At 47.3% G+C, this 25492-nt stretch overlaps 1 protein-coding gene across 1 annotated transcript; it reads right to left on the bottom strand.

The window, feature by feature from the left end:
- Positions 1-6719: 6719 nt before the first annotated feature.
- tmem42a (transmembrane protein 42a) lies at positions 6720-23119 on the bottom strand. Its single transcript, XM_028817880.2, has 3 exons — positions 22841-23119; positions 15738-15884; positions 6720-7338 (listed from the first exon to the last, which is right to left on the bottom strand). Exons 1-3 carry the CDS (start codon positions 23024-23026, stop codon positions 7195-7197), a joined length of 477 nt encoding a protein of 158 aa, XP_028673713.1. The 5' UTR covers positions 23027-23119; the 3' UTR covers positions 6720-7194.
- Positions 23120-25492: the final 2373 nt, after the last annotated feature.

Here is a 25492-nt window from a genome sequence, read left to right as displayed (position 1 = left end):
TTCATAAGATCATCATTGTTGGGGACCCGAGTGGCTGGACCAGGCCAAGGGGTCGCCCACGTAACACCTGGCTGTGGCAGATAGAGGGTCATTTCTGGAGGGTGGGACTGGACCGCGTGTCTGCCTGGGGGGTTGCCAACCGGGATCCCGAGTTGTTTCATCGTGTGGTGGGTGTGGTGGCACGCTGTACCAGTGCAGGCTCCCCAACCTGACTTGACTTGTTTGACTGATTTTTGGTTTTCCTCCAGTGCGCCGTTTCCTCGATTTATTTGTGACTTTTTTCCTGGCCCTGACTCGGAGTCTGGAGATCAAACGTCATCACCTCCTGGGTCCTCGTGTATAAACGCTGCTTCTTCTCTCCATATTCATTGAATCTAACTTGTTAAGAAAAGATTTGTTAATCACAGCCTCATTTATTTGGAATTCGAAACATCCAAAGGGCGGCCCTACAAAGACCTAAAGCAGAAGGTGGCATGGCACTACCCCACTTTCAGTTTTAGGACTGGGTGGCAAATACACAAGCTATAAAGACCTGGGCTCTCGTGTATAAAGGGTGCGCACCCACAAACGTCGTGTCAGGGTGTTTAAAAATGAAACTTGGCGTAATGCGCTGCACGTTGTCACACGCCAGGCGTACGCGCGCTTCTGCTCACTTTGGTAAACGGCGTCACCCAGCGTCCAAGCGGTGCCACTGTTTCTGTGTGCTCTCCTTTGTCAGATTCGCCTCGGTGACATGGGCTTCATCCAACACACCAAAGTGACAAACATAATTCACTCGACCGTAATGATTCTGTAACAATAGAGTGGTCCACGGGGGGGGGGGGGGGCTAGACTATTCCAATGGTATCAGACGGGTTTGTGACGTCACAGCTGCAGCGGGCGGGGGTGTCGAGGGCACAGAGGAGGATCAGGGTGCACCACTCAGCCCCGGAGGGCACTCTCAGCACACACTGTGGCCCCCGCATGGACTCCAGGCAGCCGTCTGTCTGTTTGAGCTTCTCCCACCGGGCACACAGACCTTGAGGCTCCACTCAGGTGCTGCGGTGGAGCTGCTTGTGCTTTCGACTCTGATGGCCACGTCATGAGCCACTGACACCGGTCTATCGCACTCGTCCGGTCACAACTGAAAGAGCCTTCTACTTGCGTCACAGCCATATTCGTACTGACACATCAGGTGACGTCATTGACATGCTGAGCTGTGGTCATGTGACCCATCAAGCGTGGAGCATAAATAATAAAATGAAATCCACCAGAGTGACATCACACCTCAGCAGCAGCCTCACCTACTAACGGCGGGACTGTTTCTGGAAAGTCCCACTGATGTCCTCCTTGGTGACGACTTACAGAGGGGAGTCAAAGCGCCGACTTCGAAACGTCTGCCTTCCTAACCTGAAAAATCGCAGGAGACTCCAGCGTGAAAAATGAAGGCAAACCTCGGCAAGTGGGATTCCGGGCACTACACCCGCTGAGGTCCGCTTTCCTGCCGCATTTCCAAAGACGTTCAGGACAGGAGACGTCCCCATCAGTGCTGGGCTGGCATCACCAATGAACATCGGGGTCTGAGTCCCACGATGGCCGACTACAGCCGTGTCTTGCCAGGGCCCACTCTGGCTCCCCGTGACCCTGGTCTGAGAATGTCCTGCATGTTACCCATCCCAGAGGGGGCACCAGGCAGGACCCCAGACTACCACACTTGTGTCTCAGTTGAATTATTTACTTCACATGTGAACTGCTGAGTTTTCCCACCTTGTTCACCGGACAGTGACGGCCACACAAGGCCACATATTCAACACCCGCTGGCCTGGGCGGGTCACCTTCCACACAATGTGCTCTTTCCCCAAGTCGGTGACACTTGTGTGCCTGGCAGTGAACCCGCTTGTCCCCAAGTCGGTGACGCTCGCGTGCCTGGCAGTGAACCCGCTTGTCCCCAAGTCAGTGACACTCATGTGCCTGGCAGTGAACCCGCTTGCCGCCCGCCTCAACTCTTCCATGTGGCTCTCTAATCGCCCTGCCAGGTGGACTTTATGATTCACTGAGTGCCATAAAACGTGCCAATGATAAGCTGCGCCCCGCATTCACCGGAATGTTTGCTTTGTCACAAAGGCCCACCCGGCGGCGGGCATTAATGCCTGTCAGGACCTGAGTGGTCCTAATCTGGGAATTTATTTGCACAACTGTTTGCATTACGGGATGCCAATCCCAAAAAACAAATTGTTAACTTAGTCGCCAACAAACCTTAAGACCAAAGACAATAAACTGGAAAACGTTTCATCTGTGGAAATGCGTATGGAGTAGCAATCTGTACCAAAGAAGAAATAAAGAACCCTGTGATGACCTGAAACAGCCAGCCTGGCAAGATGCCCGTCTCCAGCTTTACTGACCTGCGCCATTCTGTCTTCAACGCTCCTCATTTTCGTTGATTTTTTTAAGGAAAGGGCACTAAAACAAAGCCGGAGCAGGACCTCAAGCTTCTTGATCACATGGCATGGCTGGCACACCAGAGCAGAGGTACCAATGAGCACGTCACAGAGTTGTATTGGCATCAAAAGTCATCCTGGTGCATTCAGGGGTGACTGGTGACAATGAATGGAGTGCAACCTGCAGCTTCAGGGCACAAAGGCCCACCCTGTGGAGCGACTTGGGAGCAAATCCATGGGTTGTCTGACCTCAGGAGTGGCTGCTCACTGGCACTGCCATCTGAGGCGAGTCACCTTCAGCTGATGTTCTGCAAAGGGAAGCTCATCTGCCACCTGCTTCCTCTTCTTGCCGTCCAAGTTGTCACTCAGCAGTGACGTCCAAGGCGGCAGAAGCACATGCAGTGCTGGACAGCAGTGGCCATGTTGTCACGTGTGACTCAGCAACATGTCACCACCGTCTAGTGACATGATGAACAGAAAGCACCACTCAGCTTACCTGATCTCCAGAGATCATCAGCGTTCATGTTAAAACTCCAGCATAGTCGGTGTGGGAGCACTTAATGTCCAGAGGGGCATTGAGGGACATCAGGCTTTCATAGGTCACCGGACTCCATTGAAGAATCGCGATGGCCTCTGCCACCTCTTCACAGCGTGAATGCTAACGTCCCGGTGACTCTTTCTGTCCCTGTAACATCTTTCTATCATCATGCGTATTACTGACGCAGACCCCCGAGCGGTGGGCTTTATGACATCTGGAGACTCAGCCGTGTCTGAGCCGTGAGCTTCATGGCTAGAAATGGAACGGCGGCGGCCATTTTGAAGATTCGATGGCCACACGTTGAGCTCTCGCTCCTCGCGGCTCTCAACGTATAAAAGCGTAAAGTTTGGATGAGCAAAGGGAAGAGAAATAACTCGTCCATACGCTCCTCGAGTTCTTTGTTTTGCTCTGCAGAATCGGGAGTTTGCTGCTAATAAATTATTGATTACTCTTTGGATTAATCGCCTAATGAACGCTGAATGTCCCCAATCGGTGAAAGTCCTTTAGGCTCTGCAGTAAACGTAAGGCACGTTGAGCTTTTATGGTGAAGCACAGGCTGCTTGGCCTCTGAGCTCATGTGTCACGTTGTTATTTACGGGTGACACGTTAGCTGAGCTTCTGTGACGATGCGTCCCTTACTGTCACCGCCACAAACACTTTTTGGGGTCTACACCTGCAACACACCAGTGAAGTGATGATGAAGTGACCAACTAATGCAGGTCTGAGGTGGCCTCACTCGATGTGACACGTTTGTCAGAAGGCCTGTGACCCCTCCATGTTAACAAGTCACGTTACCCTCACGTCCACAGGCCGCACTGCACAGACAAGAACAACCAGCTGGACCCACCGATGTTCCACCAAGCAGCCTTTGTCGAGGTCTCGTCACAAATGGGTGACAGCGTGCAGTATGCACACTCAAGTGTCACCTATTTACGTGACACGCACTAAGATGATGAGGTTTAGCTGAGTGGCATGAAGCCCCTGAGGTCAGCCAAAGCCCCCCTGCTTTCTAGAATAAAGAACAGGGAGTCCAACAACCTGAAACATCACAGCAGCTTAAACCAAACTGCCTCATAAGGACAAAGTCCATCTTTTGGTCTCCCTGCTGGTGAAAGTTGACGTCACAACCAGGGACAGACGCCCACATCAGCAGGCATCACTGCCATGGGGGGCCGAGAAGAAACTGCCACTCATAAGGGCAGCGCCTCCTTTAACAAATCCACAAAGTGTCCTCAGTGCGGTCGGACACCGTGAGGCTCGCGTGTTCCTTAAGGTTGGAGATTTTCTGTTACTGCGTCCGTCACCCCTGACCACACTCGTGACCCCAAATCAAACTCCCCCTTCGCACTCAGCTCATCCTCACTGAAAACGTGGACGTGGTCTCAGGTCTGAGGCATTTGGATCACAGCAGGAGAAGCTCAGGCCAGGACAAGGTGGTGACATGGCAGGTGGGGACCGGCGCCCCAGTCAGAGTGGTCTCCCTTCAGTTACCTGGCTGGAGGGACCAGAAATCAGCTTGTATTATAGAGGCTGACATACGTTATCTGCTTCGTCTATGTCCGACTTCTGACACTGAAAGAGCATTCTGTCCTTAGGGAGAAAAGCAAAAGGAAAACTCAACACTAAAAAAGGGCGCGAGGCCCCCAGAAAAACCGACAAGCCCACCTGAGCCTTCACAGACCTGCCTGACCCCAACTACCACAGGCAGGTTTAGGCCTACACAGGCCCAGCCACGGGAAGCTTGCTTTAAGAGTTCAAAATGTACAAAAGAGAAGAAGAAGAAGAAGAAGAAGAGGAGTTAAAACCACTGACCTGATGACAGAAGCCCCTCAAGGAATCTCAGTATTTAATTAAAGTTTAAAAACAGAAACAAAAAGTGGCAAACAAGGAAGGCGAAAGGGCGTGGGGCCTGCAGAGGTGAGCCAAGGATAGCAAATCACACAAAGAAACGACAACAAGAGCAGAAGAAACGCTGGGCCTCCTCCCTCGGCTTGTCTTTCAATTCCTCCTTAGTTTGTTTTGGCTTTTCGGAGATTGCTAGCGCTCATGTTATCAGGGTTTCCTTTGTCTGCTTATGTATTCCATGTCAATTTGATTTATTATTTCGTTTCTGTCATAACCTTCTTCTCCTGTGTATTTAATGAATGGACCCCCAAATGGCGGAGCACCGACACCCCAGCCCAAGGTGTGACAACAAAGAGACACGTAAGAAAGAGACTCTAGCGGCTGGCGGGACGGCTTTGTGTTCTTTTAGGTCAGCGGTTCGAAGTGTCTGGAGCTGAAAGCCAATAAGCACATCGGCGAGTCCACGCGTGACCCACACCATTAATGGCGGGTGAAGGAAGCGACCAGGCAGTGTTATCCTGAACAAACTGCGGTCATCCAGCATTCTGGAAAAGTCAAACTTCAAAAGGTTAGGGTTAGGGCTGTGGGTCACGTGACTCCAACTTGGCAGAATACAGAAACAGAACAAGCACTGCACTGTCATTTGGGGGTAAAACGCTCGAGACGACAGCGTCAAGTGTCACCCCCACAAACCCAGTGCCATGCTGGGAAGTTGCACATACAAGTTGATGAATATTTCGTATGTCTTCATTTGTAACGCTAGTGTGTCACTACTGAGGAGCATTCAGGGTTAACCTTAGGGCGAAGTCAGGATAGGGAGTTTTAGGAGAGGGTCGCCTTGGCCAGTGAGCCCCCATAGGAAAACCAGACCACCTAGTTGGCAATCATCAGCTCAACAAATGACACTGGGGGGTGCTGGTGTGTCACAGCACAATTCTACTGGTTTGGTTTTAAATCAGAAACCATTAAGTACCACGACGCCCTACTGGCTGCAGGGTGTGGACAGAGAGCCTCCCTCAGTCACACCACCTGATGAAGGAGCATCTCACACACCAGGAACTGAAGTGAAGACCCCACTGAGGCGGCCATATTGAGACAGGCATGTGGCCTGTGCTGTAGAAAGCTGACCCCAAATGACACCCGTCTAATCTCGAGACACTTCACGTAACTAACAAGTCCGTGTGCCTCCTGAACCTCCACATCAGCATCTGTCAGGTTGTGTGGCCGCCAGTGTTCACTTATACTTTGCTAATTGTTATTTTATGAATATTCTCAATAACACGTTATTTAAAGTCGTAACTTCACTCCTGCTCGTCTTTTACTGCACCTTAACTGCCTGAGGTTATAAACGTAGAAGTGAAGGTGGGGAGACGTTCTGGAGGACGACACGTTATAAAGAGATCTGACCACACAATAAAGAACACAAAAAAGAGAAAGTAGAAGACAATGAAGATAAAACACCCAGCAAGGTGTGAATAGCAAATCCAGGAAATTCCAGGGAGATTCCATGAATGGAAAGGAATTAAGAAAGTGGAAGGCGAGTAGTTAGGGGCCTCAGCAGATTTCATGTCCCACCCCAGCTCTTCTAACTCAAGAGATCAACCCAAGGGTACTCCTGTGAGAAACGTCCTGTTCAAAGGGACATCCTGACCAAGTCTAGGGACACAGTTTAAGATCTGATCCAAGCTAACGTAACACTCGGAGAAGGACAAGAGCGGCCTTGAGAGGAAAGCTACCATAAAGAGAGAGCTGCATGCCGAGTCGGTCCATAGATTTATTTTTGTCAAATAAAGTTATGAAAGATATCAGCATTAACTGAAACTCCTAGCAGCCTGAGTGTGTCCCCAGCGGGTACTACACACACACACACACACACACACATATATAAAGATACACACAGAAGAATAAGGACGAGGACACAGGCTTCCCTTTCCTTCATTTAAGGTGGAAATGCATTCCTGTTCAAAAGAAGGACACAAACCTTTTTGCAGACTTGACAATTCACAAGAGACGACAGACATAAACAGGTCACCTTTGGGCCTGAAACAGTCAGAGAACAGACAACAAGGAAAATGTCGAGCACGTTCTGTTACAGTTGCATAAGAAGTTTTCAAGGCTTCACTCTAAATGAATCACAGGGATGTGTGGTCAGCGGGACCCGTCCAGGCTTTAGAAATCGATCACAGTGAATGAGCAGTGCTGGCATCAAAACTCCGTTAAACAGTCAGCAGCCCCACGGGACGTGGGAGGAACGGGAGCCAAACACACGACTCCTAGCACTAACTTGTACAGCACAGAGTTGGGTCGAGGTGTGACTTGAGAATGTGTGAGCCGTGCCACTTCTGGCTGCCCACATCACAGCGTTGGTGACAGCCAGTCCAGCTCAGGCGTCACTTATTGCTCCTTCTTCACAAGAGGCGCATCTTTGGCTCGAGGCACCGCACTGTGCAGCACCAACAGTCCAGACAGAGTGAGGGAAATCCCGACCCACCACAGCACAGCGTGCGTTTCGCCAAAGATGAGCTGGCCAAGAAAAGCCTGGAAAACCAAAAGGAAATTGGGGTTAAGAAGACAATGGAAAACTTCACAACTCCAAAGAAATCCTGAGGAACCATTTACTTAAAATAGAACTTTATTAAGCAAGTGTCCGACATGCACAGCAGTGGTCTGCATGGAGGCCTTGTGGATCATCGTCAAGTTCATCCATCCATTATCAAACCCGCTATATGCTAACTACAGGGTCACGGGGGTCTGCTGGAGCCAATGCCAGCCAACACAGGGCACAAGGCAGGAACCAATCCCAGGCAGGGTGCCAACCCACCGCAGGACACACACAAACACACCCACACACTAAGCACACACTAGGGCCAATTTAGAATCGCCAATCCACCTAACCTGCATGTCTTTGGACTGTGGGAGGAAACCCACGCAGACATGGGGAGAACATGCAAACTCCATGCAGGGAGGACCCGGGAAGCGAACCCAGGTGTCCTAACTGTGAGGCAGCAGCGCTACCACTGCGCCACCGTGCCGTCCATTGTCAAGTTCAAGTTTGTATAATTGACAACAATACAATAGAAACGCACACTAATAATAAGTATACTGTACCCAGCATGCAACGCTCTCACTCTCATAATTAAATATATTTATATACACAATTACACAGTACATATTTGATACTTTTTGTTCACTTTATCACATATATACACACACACACTATACTGTAAATATATATCTAAATATACTATATATATATATATATATATACACAAACACACACACATCTACTCCATATATATATATATATATATATATATATATATAAAATCCTAAGCCTAAAAGTGCAATGATTTTGTGCAACAATTTTATGTCACTTTTTTTGTCACACTTATTTTAAAACCTACATATATATTGTAACAGATAGAGGGTGCTATCGCTCCCTTGAACCCTTGTTCGAGATGCCAGACACCAGATAAAAGTCCAATATGACTTTATTTTATCAATAAACAGTGCACAAAGCACCCTACACTCCACAATACTCATATAAATAAATAATAATCAATCACTAATCAATCCTCCACTCCCAGACGCGTTGCCACCCTTCCACCCAGCTCAGCTCGACGTCTGGGATTTCCCATAGTTCTTTTATAGTCCTTGGCCCGAAAGTGTTTCTCTCTGTCTCTCTGATTGTTAACACTTCCAGGTCAGATAAAAACTCCTTTTCTTCAACCCAGAAGTGAGTCATTTGCTCTGTCGCTGTGACTAAGACGCACTTCCGGGTTATAAGTGAAACAAAAGTCTCTGGGCCTTCCTGCAGCGTCCCCTGGAGGTTCCCATAGTATCCAGCAGGGCTGTGATGAAAAACTCCACTGTCCATGATGCCCTGCTGGAACTTGGGGCACCTCTATGTTGCAGGCAGGGCTCCACCTGGTGGCTTGGGGGTATTGGCCGGGATGAACGGCCAGCCATATTCCACAATATATATATATATATATATATTTTTTGTTCTTTATTTTGTCTTATACAATTTCTCGTATTAGAAATTTGTTAGTTTTCGCATACCCCTTGGGGTCAGAGTGCAGGGTCAGCCATTGTACAGCACTCCTGGAGCAATTACAGGTTAAGGGTCTTGCTCAAGGGCCCAGCAGAGTAGGATCTCTTTTGGCAGTGACGGGGATTCGAACCGGCAACCTTCAGGATACCAGTGCAGACCCTTAGCCTCAGAGCCACCACTCCGCCCGTTCTTTTCAGAATTTATTGAACTTTAATCCGATGTTGTTAGATTTTCAGATTCTTATTTCGTTTTTAATTTATAAACTAAAAAATATCAAGAAGTCACGTCCCGCGAGACGAGACTTTGTGCCAATAGATTTAACCGGGCCAGGGGCCGGAAATAAAAGACAAAGAGTAAATGACAAAGACAGCTGCTGTACAGGCGTTTAAATGTTCAAAGCACCGCACGAGGTGCAGATCACACGGCGCAGCAGCAAACCAGCAGGGGATCGAGGAGGTAAAAAATAAAACGGGATTCATTCCCATTGTGTCAGCGTTTAAGTGGGGGTTTCAGAGGAGCGACCGCGTCTCCTTGGGGTGCGTTCAGCCCCCCTCTTCACAACTTGAGTGGCAGAGACGTGAAGTGGCTGGCACATAGCGCAGGTCGGGGGGGTTGGCGAGTGAAGTGAGCAGGGGTAAGACCCCTAGTGTACATACTGTATACACACACACACACACACAGGGTGAGCCAAAAAGAAGTACCACATTTCAAACGTTTATTCTACAAACCCGCTACAAGATCAAATACATTTCAAGACAGGGTACACAAAAGAGACTTTTTTCACTGTGTTTTAAAAATGATGTCTTCAAGGTGGTGGCCATCATTAGTGATACACTCTTTGAGATGATTTCTGAACACTCGCATGACTCGTTCAGTGGCGTCCTTGAGGGCTTCAAGGTTTTAAGGTGGGTGTGTGGATCCCTTCAACTTGAGATATCCCCACACGGAGCGAGATCAGGCGAATGTGATGGCCACCCGACATCACCATGCAGGGAGATCAGCTTCCCCAGAAACATCTCCCACTAAACTTGCATGGATCTCCGCGCAGGCCGTATGACCTGACGCTCCATCCTGTGACATCCACCACAACTCTCTCGCATTTCAATGTCACGTTCTGAAGTAAAAGTAAGGGCCTACAATGCCCAATTCTGTAACGGTGCACCAAGCTGTAACACGTGTGCTCACTGTGCGGGGGTCTCTGAAGTTCACGAGGGTCTGTTTCAGCCCAATAGCAGAAGTTTTGCTTATTTACACAACAATTCAAATGACAATGTGTCTGGTGGCTGACCTCACATGACGATGGCATCTCAATGAACAGTTCGTAGTTTGTTGGCGCACAACTCTCTATGGCTCTCCCAGTCTCTCTCAGGGAGTTCCTACACTGCCAACATTTTGTAAGGATGGAAATTAAAAATCAAAGACGTGTTGGAAATGCCGACGGCAGAAGTGCGCTGAACGTCTAGGAGACTGCAGAATGGACGCCCTTACAGCTTGGATGTTTTCAGGTGTTCGTTCTTACAGTCTGAGGACGGCCTGCAGATTTTCTGTTCAATGTTGTACCCGTCTGTCTGATTTGGGACATCACCGTCAGGAGGAATAATGAAGTGCGTTCAGAAGGCGCGTTGTGTTGTGATGATGGTTCGTTGTTTCTGAAGAACATCTCGACAGCACGGTGCACACCGGACCAAGGCATGTGGCCGACTGGGAACTACAAGGGATTGCCTGTCAAAAGACCCCCAAACACCTCACACAATAACCTGGAGAAATGGGGTCCCTCAGTTTGGCTCACGCTGTATGTACAGTATATAATGGCATTACTGCCTCCAGCAAGTCCACAGTGCATCCCATAACGGAGTCTGCTTCCTTAATCAGTTCATTGATTTGGTGGGCTTCTCTTAAAGTGATGTCACTACCCAAATAAAAAAAGGAAAGCCAAAGTGTTCCCTCGGCTCTTTCTTATTTAGTTCATCTGCGTTATGAGGGCATAGAACACGGGACTGGGGGGACTGGGGCTTATGAAAGGAGACGGCACAGTGGTGATGTGCCACGTTATTCTAGTGACGGTTCACTACACATTGGCTACACATTGCTGTAAATCCCAACACTATACTGGCATCAAAGCCTACAATGATAAACACCTCACTGTCACAGGACTTTAAATAAATGTCTGCCACCAAGAAACAGTAAAGTTACTGACGCCATCCTCAGTCACTTCTATCAAGTTCTGAACAATGACTATCGTTCATTCTGTTCCGGTGTGGCCCGTCTCTGTTGTACTCTGCAGGTGGACGATATTGTTGTAATTTTCTGACCTGCTAAAACTGGGGTGTCCTCGGCTCATTTCAGAGTCACTGCCACATGAAGACAGTGCAGTGAAATTCCTCTCCACATGTTTGACCAACGCAGAGCAGGCTGGCACCGTTTGTGTCTGTCGGCCATGTCTAGTGCAACATTACAAAATAACGGGTAGCCAAGCCTCCTAACTGTTTCACACCACTGACTGCACATGTGATCTGCAACCATAAAAACACACTAAGCGAGTGCCAAAGGTCCACAAGAAAGGAGCAAGCAACGGGACGGGACAGGAAGGCCTTTAATGATCCTGATTGAATGTGTTGTGCCAAGCAGTCCCATTCTCTGCCACCTACCCCTCTAGAAAGATGACAGGGAGGAGAGCTCCAGGTTACACCTTTGTGAGAACAAATCAAAGTTCACAAGATCTCCTTGAATTTTCTCACAGGTCTTATAGATGTGCCAGCAGTGGGTACCTGCACTGAATGAGTGCCCCGTTCTCAGCTGGATGTTCATCTTTCTATTGCCAAGGAGGATTACGCAGCCAGAGACTTGATGGGCGCCAAACACAAATCAAGTCAGCCTCCTTGGAATTTAACAGCCAATCAGCACCAGTGTGCACCTTGTCATCGTGTTTCTGGTGACACACAAAGTTTTATAATTCTTTCCATGCAAGAGATTTAGAAATGTAAAACGGCTTCCTTTAGAGTTCAAGTACACAAAATCTGTGAATTAAGACAACGTTCAGAAGTATAGCTAAAGCGAGATCTGCAGAAAACGTCAGCCCCAGACTGGTTCCTCTCAGCCTGTGCTGAAGCCAACAGACTAATTCCACCAACTTCTACTTGAACAATAAGTTATTTATGTCAGGTCTGTCTTTGTCTCTGGACACAGCATCTCTCTGCTGGCCTTCAATTATAAATACCGTCATCAGTGGGCACCATAGTGACGACTGGCACATCAGTTCCCTAAAGGTACAGCGTGTGTGTGTGTGTAATATTAAGAAGTCCATGCTAGAAAGTAAGATTCAAGGGAAACGCACAGTCGTGTTTTCAATCTGGAGAGAAACAGGGCACATGGGAGGAAGTGATCCAATGTCCACCATCCATGACAAAAGCTGTACAGCTGAGCAGTTGGGACCAAAATGGCAGCACCTCCTGACCGGACTGACAACTTTATTACATGAGGCACAGTGCAGAGTGTGACTGACCTATGGAGGGGTCCACAGGCCTGGAATACGGCATGAAAGTGTGGTCTCCATATAAGAAAGAAAGAAAGAAAGAAAGAAAGAAAGAAAGAAAGAAAGAAAGAAAGAAAGAAAGAAAGAGTCTAACTACTAAGTCCAAAGAGAGTCCATTTGATGGATTCCAGAACTGCTCAGATCCAAGGAGTGGACTCTTTTTGGCTTCATTGAAGTAGCGACACAATACTAGAGTTTACAATCATGAAGGACATTAGCAGTAAGAAAGAGTCTGGAACTGCACGATGCCCTTCTCTGTGACATGAATGACTTAAGTGACGATGTTATATTTGGAGGTGTCACATCTTTAAAAGTCTCCTAATGATTTTTATTGATATGTATAAAGTCACATGTTACTGTCCTGTGTATCTTCTTAAAGGCACAGTCACTGGAGTTGAGTAACTGAGCATTTCATTACGTCTCATACTGGATGTGACAAATGACATTTGACTTGAATCAAATCTTGTGTGCAGAGAAAAACAGAGAAAGAAGCCCCTCGGCCAAGTAGAGCAACCGAGTGCCTCTCGGGACCAAAGAGCACATTCGGCTGGAAGAGACCGATGGAATGAAAACCCTTTAGTCCCGAGGAGAGAAGGCTGCATGGGGATTGAAATGTAGGTCTTCAAAACTCTCAAAGGCACCAACAGAGTTGACTCAGCATTAATTCTAGCAATTAGAAAGTCGAGAACACAACTGAAAGTTAAAGGGAGGCACGTCTATGACAGAAACCAGACTCATGGGAATCTGAAACAAACTACACAAGCGTGAGGCTGAAGCAGAAACCTTGACACCAGTTATCTTTATCCCCAGGAACAACACAGCAGTAGGACAGCCCGGGATGGACTCGTCTCCTTTTTAAACATTTGGTGTTGTTAACGGTAAGAACATAAGAAAGTTGACAGAGAAGACCATTCAGCCCGTCAAGCTGTTTGTTCAGCTAATAGCTCAGCTGTCCACCTTGACATTCTGTTTAAAGGTCGGCAGGTCGCTGCTTCATCTCCACGTCTCGGGAGTTTAGTTCAGAGTCCCACAACTCTCTGCTTCCTGCTCCCAGTCCTAAAACCTCTTCCTCTTCATTCCCTGTTAAGTGCGGTAGATGGCAGTAACTTAGAAACCTTCAACTCATCTTAATGCTTAGACTGACAGAGAGAGAAATCACCTGGAATGGCCTTAATGGACCCTCATCTTCTCAATATAACCAACTCAGCTAAACCCTACATGCACTGTATTATTGTTCATTTATTTATTATTGAATGTTTTATTTGTCTTCTTATTCTTATTTTATATCCTTACTTAGCACATAGACTACAAGAATGTATAAAAAAATGAAGGCCAGCAGTTTGAACGCTGATGAGAGTCTACCTACTGGGAGTGCACGGGGCCTTTGTCATATTTTACTTTATGTTAATAAAGCTAATTGTAATAATCATAGCCTGCAAGACTTTTTCCATACAAAGTGTACACCTACTTTTGCCCACCCCTGTGTGTGTATATAAATATATATATATATATATATATACACTGAGAGATAGACAGATAGCTTATTATTTGCAAATACCATAAAGATTTGACTAATTGATAAGATACAACATTATTATTATTATTATTATGAGAAAAGGGGATTGAGCTGTAGGAACTACAGGGGGTAAAACTGATGGGCCACAGCAGGAGGTTATGGGAAAGAGTAGTGGAAGTTCAGTTAAGAAGTGAGGTGATGATCAGTGAGCAGCAGGATGGTGTCATGTCAGGAAAGACCACCAGAGATGAGATGTTTGCTCCGAGGGTGATGATGGAGAAGTAGAGAGAAGGCCAGAAGGAGTTGCATTGCGTCTTTGTGGACCTGAGAAAGCAAATGACAGGGTGACGGAGAGGAGCTGTGATATTGTATGAGGACGTCGTGAGTGTCAGAAAAGTACGTAAGAGTGGTACAGGATATGTATGAGGGAAGTGTGACAGTGGTGAGGTCTGCAGTAGGAGTGACGGAGGTGGGATTACATCAGGGATCGGCTCTGAGGCCTTTCTTATTTGCAGTGGTGATGGACAGACTGACAGAGATTAGACAGGAGTCACTGTGGACTGTGATGTTTGCTGATGACATTGTGATCTGTAGCAAGAGTAGGGAGCAGGATGAGAAGACCCTGGAGAGGTGGAGATACTGTATGAGAAGAGAGGAATGAAGGTCAGTAGGACCTCCAGGACAGAATACATGTGTGTGAATGAGAGGGAGGTCGGAGGAATGGTGAGGATGAGGGAGTAGAGTTGGCGAAGGTGGAGGAGTTTAAATACTTGGGATCAACAGGGTAACAGGGATTGTGGAAGAGAGGTGAAGAAGAGAGTGCAGGCAGGGTGGAATGGGTGGAGAAGAGTGCCAGGAGTGATTGGTGACAGACGGGTATCAGCAAGAGTGACAGAGAAGGTCTACAGGACGGTAGTGAGACCAGCTATGTTATATGGGCTGGAGGTGGTGGCACAGGAGACAGAGCTGGAGGTGGCAGAGTTAAAGATGCTAAGATATGCATTGGGGGTGACGAGGATGGACAGGATTAGAAATGAGGACATTAGAGGGTCAGCTCAGGTGGGACAAAGTCAGAGAGGCAAGATGGCATTGGTCTGGACATGTGCAGAGGAGAGATGAGGGGTATATTGGGAGAAGGATGCTAAGGATAGAGCTGACAGGGAAGAGGAGAAGAGGAAGGACTAAGAGAAGGTTTATGGATGTGGTGAGAGAGGACATGAAGGTGATGGGTGTGACAGAACAAGATGACGAGGACAGGAAGATATGGAACAAGATGATCTGCTGTGGTGACCCTGAATGGGAGCAGCTGAAAGAAGAAGAAGATGATAAAGTGTAACCTTAAATCACAAGGTGTGCAGACAGAGCAGTGTACCCGACACACCCACCATTGCTGTCCTCACCACAATCATTTTGTATTTCTTTGGAGCAAACGAAGATCCTGGTAGCTTTTTCTTTTTTGATGAGTCACGTTTTATAAATAGATATTTTCACACACCTTTGAAATATTTAGTAAAATCCAGGTAATGTGACATCTACACTTTTTTTTTTTTTTTAGTTCGCTAACTTTAGAAGGTTCAGTCCCACCTGTCTGGACTCAGTCCTGCCCTAAAGCGTGTAATAAATTGACATCAAAACTCCTAATTCAAATAAAACATTTCATTTCTCATTTTTACTTTCCACGTGTGACAGTCACATACCTGAATGGTCTCTCATCAGCGCTGCCTTCCATTTCCTACTTCCTGTCCAGGGTCAGCATTTTGCACACGCTCGCCCCTCTTAAAATCTTCCCCAATTCAGACACAACCCCCTTTAAAAAACGGCCCAAGTGTACTTACAGAGGATATAAAGTTGGAAGCGGTCGTTGTTACAGTGGCTCTTGCAGAAGACGAGGAGTACCTGAGTGCTTTGGCAAAGAAAGTCCACATCACAGCATTACAGGTGAAGAGCAGCCCACCGCAGAGGAGCCGCAGAGGTATGTGAAGCTGGAAGAGAAGAAGATGAGCATCTGAGAAGAGCACAACAGGGCAGAGGAGGGGAGTGTAAGCCAAAGTGCTGGTGGGTTTTAATGTCCAACCGCAGATGGTCAACACTGCAATGACTGCAACTACGGTGAGTGACCAAAGACAAGGCCGTAATGTCACACACCACATATTATAACTGATCAAGTGCTCAAAAAAATGAGAGGACGACTTCTCAATGAGAGTACAGCATCAGGTCAGTGAGACCTCTGGGCTATCGATCTGCTCAGTGAAGGAGCAGAGGGGCTTGTTCAGCAGTCTCAGGGGGCACTAGAGGGGCAACACGGAGACGACCCCCAAAACAGGAGTGAATGGTTTAACAGCTGGAGGGAGCCCACTGACATTTGTCCCTCCTCATCTGCTTTGTCTCTCATTTTGTATTTGTCTACGGTCAGTGTCACTACTGGTAGCATGAGGTGGGCGATACCTGGACCCTACAGAGCTGGCACAGGTAGTCCAACTTCTCCAGGATGGCACATCAATACCACATGCCTGTCATTGCCAGAAGGTTTGCTGTGTCTCCCAAAGGCATGGAGGAGATTCCAGGAGACAGATAGGCAGTTCCTCGAGGAGAGCACGACATGGCCCCTCGTAGAATGTCCTTAACCCATCAGAGGAACAGGATGAGCACTGGCAGAGCCTACAAAATGACCTCCAGCAGGTAGGCAGGCAGGCCACTGGTGTGAATGTCTCTGAGCAAACAATCAGAAACAGACTTCATGAGGGGGGCCTGAGAGCCCGACAATGTCCTCTAGTGGGCACCGTGGAGCTCGATTGGCATTTGCCATAGAATACAGTAATCCCTCCTCCATCGCGGGGGTTGCGTTCCATAAGAAAATCCGCGAAGTAGAAACCATATGTTTATATGGTTATTTTTATATTGTCATGCTTGGGTCACAGATTTGCGCAGAAACACAGGAGGTTGTAGAGAGACAGGAACGTTATTCAAACACTGCAAACAAACATTTGTCTCTTTTTCAAAAGTTTAAACTGTGCTCCATGACAAGACAGAGATGACAGTTCCGTCTCACATTTAAAAGAATGCAAACATATCTTCCTCTTCAAAGGAGTGCGTGTCAGGAGCAGAGAATGTCAGAGAGATAGAGAGACAAGCAAACAAATCAATAGGACTGTTTGGCTTGTAAGTATGCGAAGCACTGTGCAGCATGTCACTTCACGAAGCAGCTGCACAGAAGGTAGCAACGTGAAGATAATCTTTCAGCATTTTTAGACGAGCGTCCCTATCGTCTAGGTGTGCGAACAGCCCCCCTGCTCAATCCCCCTACGTCAGTATTAGAGAAAGTCAGCGCAAGAGAGACAGAGAAAGAGAGAAAAGTAAGTTGGGTAGCTTCTCAGCCATCTGCCAATAGCGTCAATAGTGCCAATCAACTGGGCAACCCAACTGAGGAAGCATGTACCAGAAATTAAAAGACCCATTGTCCGCAGAAATCCGCAAAAAATCCGCGATATATATTTAAATATGCTTACATATAAAATCCGCGATAGAGTGAAGCCGCGAAAGGCGAAGCGCGATATAGCGAGGGATTACTGTACCAGAATTGGTGCCCTGTGCCTTCCACAGATGACAGCAGGTTCACCCTGAGCACATGTGACAGATGTGAAAGTGTCTGGAGAAGTCGAGGAAAACGTTCTGCTACCTGTGACATCGTTCAGCATGACCAGTCTGGTTGGGGTCAGTGATGGTCAGTCTGGGGAGGCATATCCATGGAGGGACACACAGACTACTACAGGCTAGACAACGGTGGGCACCTTGACTGCCATCAGGTATCGGGATGAACTCCTTGGACCCATTGTCAGACCCTATGCTGGTTCCTCCTGGTGCCTGACAATGCCCATCAGGCCTCATGTGGCGATCATTCCATTGACCGGACCCCTCTGGGTAGGACATTATGTTTGGGTCCATCCGGCACCTCAGCCTGTCCAGGAGCTCAGTGCTGCCCTGGTCCAGACCTGGGAGGAGATCCCCCAGGACACCATCCGTCGTCTCATTAGGACATTGTCAGGCACTGGCATACAAACTTGGAGTTTTGCCCAAGTGGACTCACCTGGCTGCCTGCCTGGCACCTCATTTGTTCCCTTTGATTTTCGGGGGTCCCTCTGTTGGTGGATCCTTTTCATTGATGGCCAGCAGGAGTTTGTTTCCCTTTGAGATCTGACGTGTTTTCTAAGTGTTCCTTTCATTTTTGGAGCAGTTTTATATATTATATGTGTTTAATATAAATTAAAACTAACAGGAATCAAGTAGCTGACTGGAATCTGGTGTGGACCCCCCAAAGAGCCTGGCTGGACGTGGGGTGTCAGGTGTGACACGACTCCTACCTTCACAGCCTGACTCAGGACTTGCAGAGCAGCAGAGTTGACGTTGACTAAGATCACATTTGATTTGATTTGTTTTGGATTTTGCGGACTTGCCCCTTGTGGTATTTGTGTAATCTTCTGTTATATTTGCCCTGGCACTTTGATTTGGGTCAAAACAAACACAGATGACGCTCCGATAAGCACGTACTTGACGGACTGGTTTCACACACCATTCTTTTTCCGCTTCAATACACCAGTTAAGTCTCCTGTTTGGATTTCACTCCCAGCAAACACTCGCACTAAACAAACTGTGTCAACAAAGCAGGACACACCTCATATTTGTCACTATAAATGTCACTTTCATTTTTGAAAATTTTCCTCATAAACAGTGTGGTCACTTTTTTAACATTTTAGAGACCATGAAAACTAAACATTTTACGAGGCGCTCAATGAAAAGTCAATCCTGAATTAGTTCTGAGACGCCAACCTCTGCTGGGCAGGGGAAACACAAAAGACCAGGCTGCCACCTCCTCTGTGCCCTCACAACTGAAACAAGGGAAGAGCAAACATGTGCCGTCTTGAGAGCCAAGTGCGTAAAAATGAGGAGATGGAGGAGACGAAGTGGGGTCCTGACCACCACCACCTCAGCCTGAATGGCACAGAAAAACGGACAAAGACTGAACGCTTCATAAAAGGGGCTGACGGACACTGGCATTGTGAGCAAGATAAGCCAGCAATGGTGGACACCACTAGAGAATATCAGACTCTCATCTTTGGTATTTGAATTAAAATGGCCTTCAGAAAGAAGCGTCAAATGTTAAGAAACCAGACTGGCAAAGAACTTGGGTGGGTCAAGAAATTAAAAGAGATGCCACCCTAGTAATCAGAATACTCCACCGAGTGCTCGTGTGGTTAAATAAATGCCTGCAAGGGGCGAGTCAACACACGCTGAAGACACTTGTACCGTCACTCCATTCTCACTTGTATGTTCCCCACAACGAGAGAGCAAGTGGACACACAGCCCTGGAAGAACTTCCTTAGGACCACCAGACAGCAGCAGAAGACTCCAGCTTGGAAACTTGGGGTGCTTGGTGTCGTTTTATGAAGGAAAAGCAAATCAGTGACTCCTTTAGCACTTGTCACTTGTCACAAGCATAGCACCCCTCTGCTTTAACGTAATTCTCACCTACCGTATTGTGACCGGCGGCGTCACCGCTATGGCAAAGAAACACAGCTGCCCTTCAGAAAGCCCCTCTTAAACAGAACTTCATAGAGAAACCAACACCCTCTGAGCCGCCCCCTTGGTGGGATCAGCGGCAGGCTTAGCGTGTGCCACGCTTCTCACACGAGGTTTACGACATTTGAAAGACCGAGGCCTGCCAACCCTCCCTCAGCCTGCCTCTGCCCCAGTCGCTGCTTCCGAGCCGTGGAACCTTTGTGTTCTGTTGACCTGGAGACCAAAGCTGGACCACCACGTTCGACAGCTGCTTCCTGTGAGCTAACCTGCTGTTGGCAGACCCCTGCTGCATAAGGTCTGCTGTTTGTAGCTGCCAGCTCAGCAGGGAAGATTGTATTCCTTGGAAACTCTGGGCAACTGTGTGACCCAACTTTGACAATATCTAACCTTTATAGATCGATAGATAGACAGGTGTGAAAGGCGTTATGTAATAGAGAGACAGACAGACAGACATCATTGTAAGGGTCCACACAAAATCTCAGGCACCCCTGGTCCTTGAAGCTCCATCTTAATCGACAGCTTATGGCGTGACACACACAACACAAGCCATTATCTGGACGTCTGGCCCACGGTGGCCCCTCATCTCCTTCTCACGGCCACAGCAGATGACTCAGCCGGCACAAAACCAACAGTCGAGCGATTAGGCCACATGTCTGGCATGAAGACAGAATGGAGATGCGGGCACACACTGTGTAGTTGGCATGGGCCCTTTTCACAAAGTTCAGGAGTTACGCACTGCCAGCTGACTCTACTTCTTGTCAGTTTGTCTGCAATGGCTGGAGTGCATTCTGCATCTCTACTTGCACGTCTAATAATATAAGAAATAGAAGAAGCATCAGAACTGGCCAAAGATGGCACAATCTCGGCGGAGTAGTCGTTGAATAATTACTAAGGTAAGTGCGTGACCTCCCTTATGGCAGCGTGCTAACAGTTTCAGGTGACTTGTTCTTTTTACGTTTAACGTCGGCTCACTCTGTTTTCGACTGACGCCAGTATGCGGTAATACAGAATAAAGAAGGTACAGTAGCTTAGTCGCCGTCTTATAACAATAAGCCCATCTGATTGGTTTTCCTAGCCAGCGTTTATCATGCTTGCCGTAGGCGAGTTATTACAGTCCTGACATGAAACACACACAGACAGAAATCATTTAAACTTACAGTTCAAAGTGTTAGTAAGAAAGAAAAAAAACCAAACAACATCGCGGTTAAGTTGATAAATAGTGACAAGAAGCAGGTGTCATCTGCCCCAGAAGAAGGGACCTGCTCTGCTGCCACACATGAATTCGGCGTCAGTGTGACACAACAATTAAAAATCTTAAGGCAAAGCGTAAAGAATTTCCCCTTGGGATTAAGAAAGTATATCTATCTATCTATCTATCTATCTATCTAAATACTCCTCAGACGTGAAGTGTCGGCCACTAAGGCACATAAGAACGTCGTCTTTTATCTCTTTGGATTGATCACCTTTACTATCCTTAGACTTTGAACACAGCAGCTCTTCTTCTGTGATTGTGACACTGATTGTGACACTGTCACTGTTAAAAAGACAAGAGCTTACTCGCCAACGACAATCACTTCCAGAATACAGTCCATTATAATCTGGCTACACGAGGAGTGGAGAGCACAGCGGCTCAGTAGTTAGCCCTGCTGCCTCACAGCTCCTGGCCCAAGCGCAGGTCACATGGAGTCTGCATTTTCTCCCGGGGTCCTTATGGATTTTTCTCTTTCCAGTTTTCCACCCACTCCTCTAACATATGCATATCAGGAAAAATGGCAACTCTAATCTGTTTGTAGAAGTTAAAGGTGGGTGTGTGTGTGTGTGTGCAAATGGCGTCTCATCGAGAGTTGGTTTGGGTTTGTGCTGCTGGGACAGACTAGGAACTGACTTAGACAGCCAGATAATAGATGGCTATATCTTAGTTAGTTATAAGTGGCGAGCAATCTTAATATTTAAGTATGGGTTAAATTGAATGTTTTAAAAACGAGTGGTGTCTGCACACTTTCAACAGCGTGCATTGTTCACAGTTACACACCTGTGATGATGTCCAGCATATCAGAGCTCATCACCGCCTCGACTTTCACTTTACCAGGTGCCAATATGCTTTAGCAGCCTCTGTGTTAAGATTCTGAATGTAGAAATGCAAAGCACATCATTCATAAAACGCCTTGCATGTCTCCATTTGCTGTAAAACACACGCTATGGCTTGGACTTTGAAAAATAAAATAAAGATATCAGTAACAGGATTAGCATACAAAACAGACCTTTCAGTGCATCCCCAAAGTGACTTGTGTCACACGCTGGTCTTCAGTGAATGTACTGCAGATAAAGTGCAGCGGGTGTCACACACTCTCTCTAGATGTGTGCAGGGTCAGAGGCTTCACACTCCTAACACACTCCTCTCAGACCTCAGGGGAGCCGCTGCACTTCCCAGCAGCACTGGACACAATGCAGGAACGAATCACCATCAAGCCACAAACAGTGACAAGGTGTGAGGTTGAAGCCCAGGACTCCAAATTCATGAGGCAGCAGAGCTAACCACTGAGCCATCTTACTTCCCTGAAACCAAATGTGAAAATAATAATCAATTTAACTTTAATAATAAAAAACGGACAATCATTTCCTGTTAAGCATAAATGAGTACGGCATGCAGTAGCAACTTAATATCCTACTCTGTGAAATGTAAAAATCACTCAGATTAATGGTACTCGACCTCTAACTGTGGATAACGTCACACACAGCCCACCTTTCACATCGTCTACCTGTCATGTAAAATGTTTCTGCCTTTAAGGCCTCGACTGAGTTACCAGTGTCCGCTCCCAACGTCACCTCTCCTCTCCAGTGACAGCCATTTGCTGCCAGGTGTAATCGTAACTTTGCTGGAGTATTTTACTAAGAATGAGTATTTCTGCAGAATACTGCAAATTCCAGAACTTCTTATCAATGACACCAAGGCTTCTACTGGTCAGGCCCTGGATGTCCAAGGATCACAGCAGTGGTCACAAGTCGTGTGGAGGGCCGATCCTCCACCTGATACCTGGCCGGCGGCAGAGAGCGTCGCACACTTTCCGCACTTCCATTCTCACTCCCCCCCCCCCCACGTTTTGACATTGTTGAGAAGGTACGAATTTCCAATTCCTTTGCAAAATCAGCTGAAACAGGTGGGCGGGACTGGCGGAGTAACTTCCGTCAGCAATCAATCTGAGGACGTAGAGGGGCGGCGCCGACACACCCACGGAGCCCGGCAGCGTGTTTGATTAACTAGGTACGTGCGTCACGAGAAGCGATCGAAGAGTTCCCGAGTGAATGAACAGAGTGACAAGCGAGGACCTCACCGCAAGCCCGAGGCCGAGCCACTACGACTTACCCAGTCACACGCCGTCGTTTCATCCTCATCCTCCTCTCTGCCAAGTCCCTCGTCCCCGACCCACGACCTCAGTCCGCTCTCGCAGACGCCTTTCAGATAATCCGCTCCCAGAGACAGTTTCGCTGAAGATGAGGCGACTGCACCAAGAAAACCCGCCAGCACTGCGTAGAACACGCCGTGAAACATCGTCCCGACTACGGAGCCCCCACTTCCCTCGACCCGCTACATGCTTCCCGCCGCTGAGGAACTACTGCGTCAGACCTGCCAATCAAAGGGGCGGCGCGGCAGAGCCTATCGGAACGAGCAGACGGTACACGCCTCCCAACGCCCGTTTGCGTCGTCGCCATGACTTCTGGGAATTGTAGTTTATGGTCAAGTGGCGGAAGCCTTCCTGCCTGAGTGGAATAGGCAGGTTACAGAAGGGATGCTGTTGTAATGTTAGCCGCGGAACCCAAGTACTGTATATATTAACATAGTTATTATTGTACTCGTCAAGAATAATACTTTTTTACTAAACTTCTTTATTAGTATGCCATACAGCAAATCTACAAATACTATCCAGAGTTCACATTATTTCAGATATATTTATTTCAAAATTGTTTATTACATAAATACATTCCTGCAAAATCAGAATCTTGAGTTTCTTTCGCTTTTTTCATAAAACCCCCATTGTTGACTTAAAGAATATAATTGCAGCAGTGCAGTGAAATGGTGAAATGTAAAGGGCACTTCTAAAAATGACTAATGACCTCCTTATGGCAGCTGATTCGGCTTTACAGTAATTCCTATTCTCATCCTCCTTGATCTGAGTGCAGCCTTTGACACTATTTGTCACACAACTCTTCTCAATAGATGATCTTCGACTGGCATTACCCACACTCCAGTAGATTGAGTGTGGCCGGAGAGGTAGGATCTGAACCAGTTTGTTCATCTTAAAACTTTCACATCCCACCCCACCGCTGTTACTTCAGGTGGGCTTTGTCCTGGGGCCCCTCCTTCTCCTTGGAAATCCATCCATCCATCATCCAACCCGGTATATCCTAACTACAGGGTCATGGGGGTCTGCTGGAGCCAATCCCAGCCAACACAGGGAGCAAGGCAGGAAACAAACCCCGGGCAGGGTGCCAGCCCACCTCAGGGTGCACACACACACACACACACACATTATGGACAATTTAGTATTGCCAATGTACCTAACCTGCATGTCTTTGGACTGTCAGAGGAAACCCACGCAGACACGGAGAGAACATGCAAACTCCATAAAAGGGAGGACCCGGGAAGTGAACCCAGGTCTCCTAACTGCAAGGCAGCAGCGCTACCCACTGTGCCACCGCCCCCCCCAATGGAAACATCTTTCATAAATATAACATCAGCTTCCACTGTTATGCTGATGACCCCCAGCTCTGTCTCACTAGCAAACCTACTGCTTCCTTTCCACCCTCCTCACTTATTGATTGCATAGCAGAAATCAAATCCTGGTTTTCTTCAAATTTTCTTAAATTAAATAGTGACAAAACTGAGGTTCTCCTCATTGGTACAAAATCAACATTATCTAAAACGGATCATTTTTCCTTTGTTATTGATAATTCCTCTGTCTCCCCTTCCCCACAGGTGTCATCCTTGACAGGACTTTATCCTTTCAGTCCCACATCAGTAACATCTCCTTGTCTTCATGTTTCCACCTGCGTAACGTTAATCGTATTCACCCCCCCCCCCCCCCCCCCCCCACTGCTATCCTCGTTCATAGCCTTGTCACCTCTCGTCTCCATTATTGCAATTCCCTTTTCTTTGGTCTTTCTCACAAATCTCTTTACAAGCTTCAACTGGTGCAGAACTCATCTGCCCCCCCGCATCATTACTTGAACCCCCTCTAGTCACCACATCAGCTTCATTGGCTTCCAGTTCAGTTCCACACTCAATTCAAAATTCTTCTGTTAACTTTGAAGGCTCTCCACACTCTCACCCCTCCAGATCTGTCTGACCTCCTCCATGTTGCCATTCCCTCCCGTACCCTCAGATCCTCTTCCTCCATCCACTTGACTGTCCCCTTCGCCCGTCTTACCACTGTGGGGGGCACAGCATTCAGTTGCTCTGCTCCCCAGCTCTGGGACTCACTGCCATCTGAGCTTAGAAATATTGAATCATTTTCACTTTTCAAATCTAAACTTAAAACTCATTTGTTTAAGACGGCTTTTTCTCTTTGAATACAATTGCTGTCTGATTTAAATTTTTGTATTTTAGTTTGGTTTATAATCTGTTTTCTCTATTGTTTGGTGTCCTTGAGTGTTTAGAAAGGCGCCTACAAATAAATGAAATGTATTATTTAATACTGAACAGTCTAACTGTAATAATGTTTGCATCAGCAGCAGTGAGGGGGGAATCCTTTAGAAAGCAATTTCTGGTTTTAACATTAAAATGATTGTACGGGTCTAGTTTGACCAAAACTGTCAGAGAGCAAAAGCCTACAACAGAGTCTTGGCTGCAGACCCCTCTGTAGCTTCTCCAGCCCCTTCACAAAGCCCACCCTGTAGTATTAGATGTATGAGAGCAGGGCACAAACCAAGAAGTAGTCATGGATGGAGCACCGCTACACTGCAGGATGTGAGACCCGTGAAGAAGGAGTTTGTTACACGAGCAGACCTCTAAGGAGTC

The sequence above is a fragment of the Erpetoichthys calabaricus genome, chromosome 13 (assembly GCF_900747795.2).
Source record: "Erpetoichthys calabaricus chromosome 13, fErpCal1.3, whole genome shotgun sequence".
NCBI classification, from domain to species: Eukaryota; Metazoa; Chordata; class Cladistia; order Polypteriformes; family Polypteridae; genus Erpetoichthys; species Erpetoichthys calabaricus.
The sequence above is the reverse complement of the archived record's forward strand: the minus strand, read 5'-3'. Positions and strand labels throughout refer to the sequence as shown.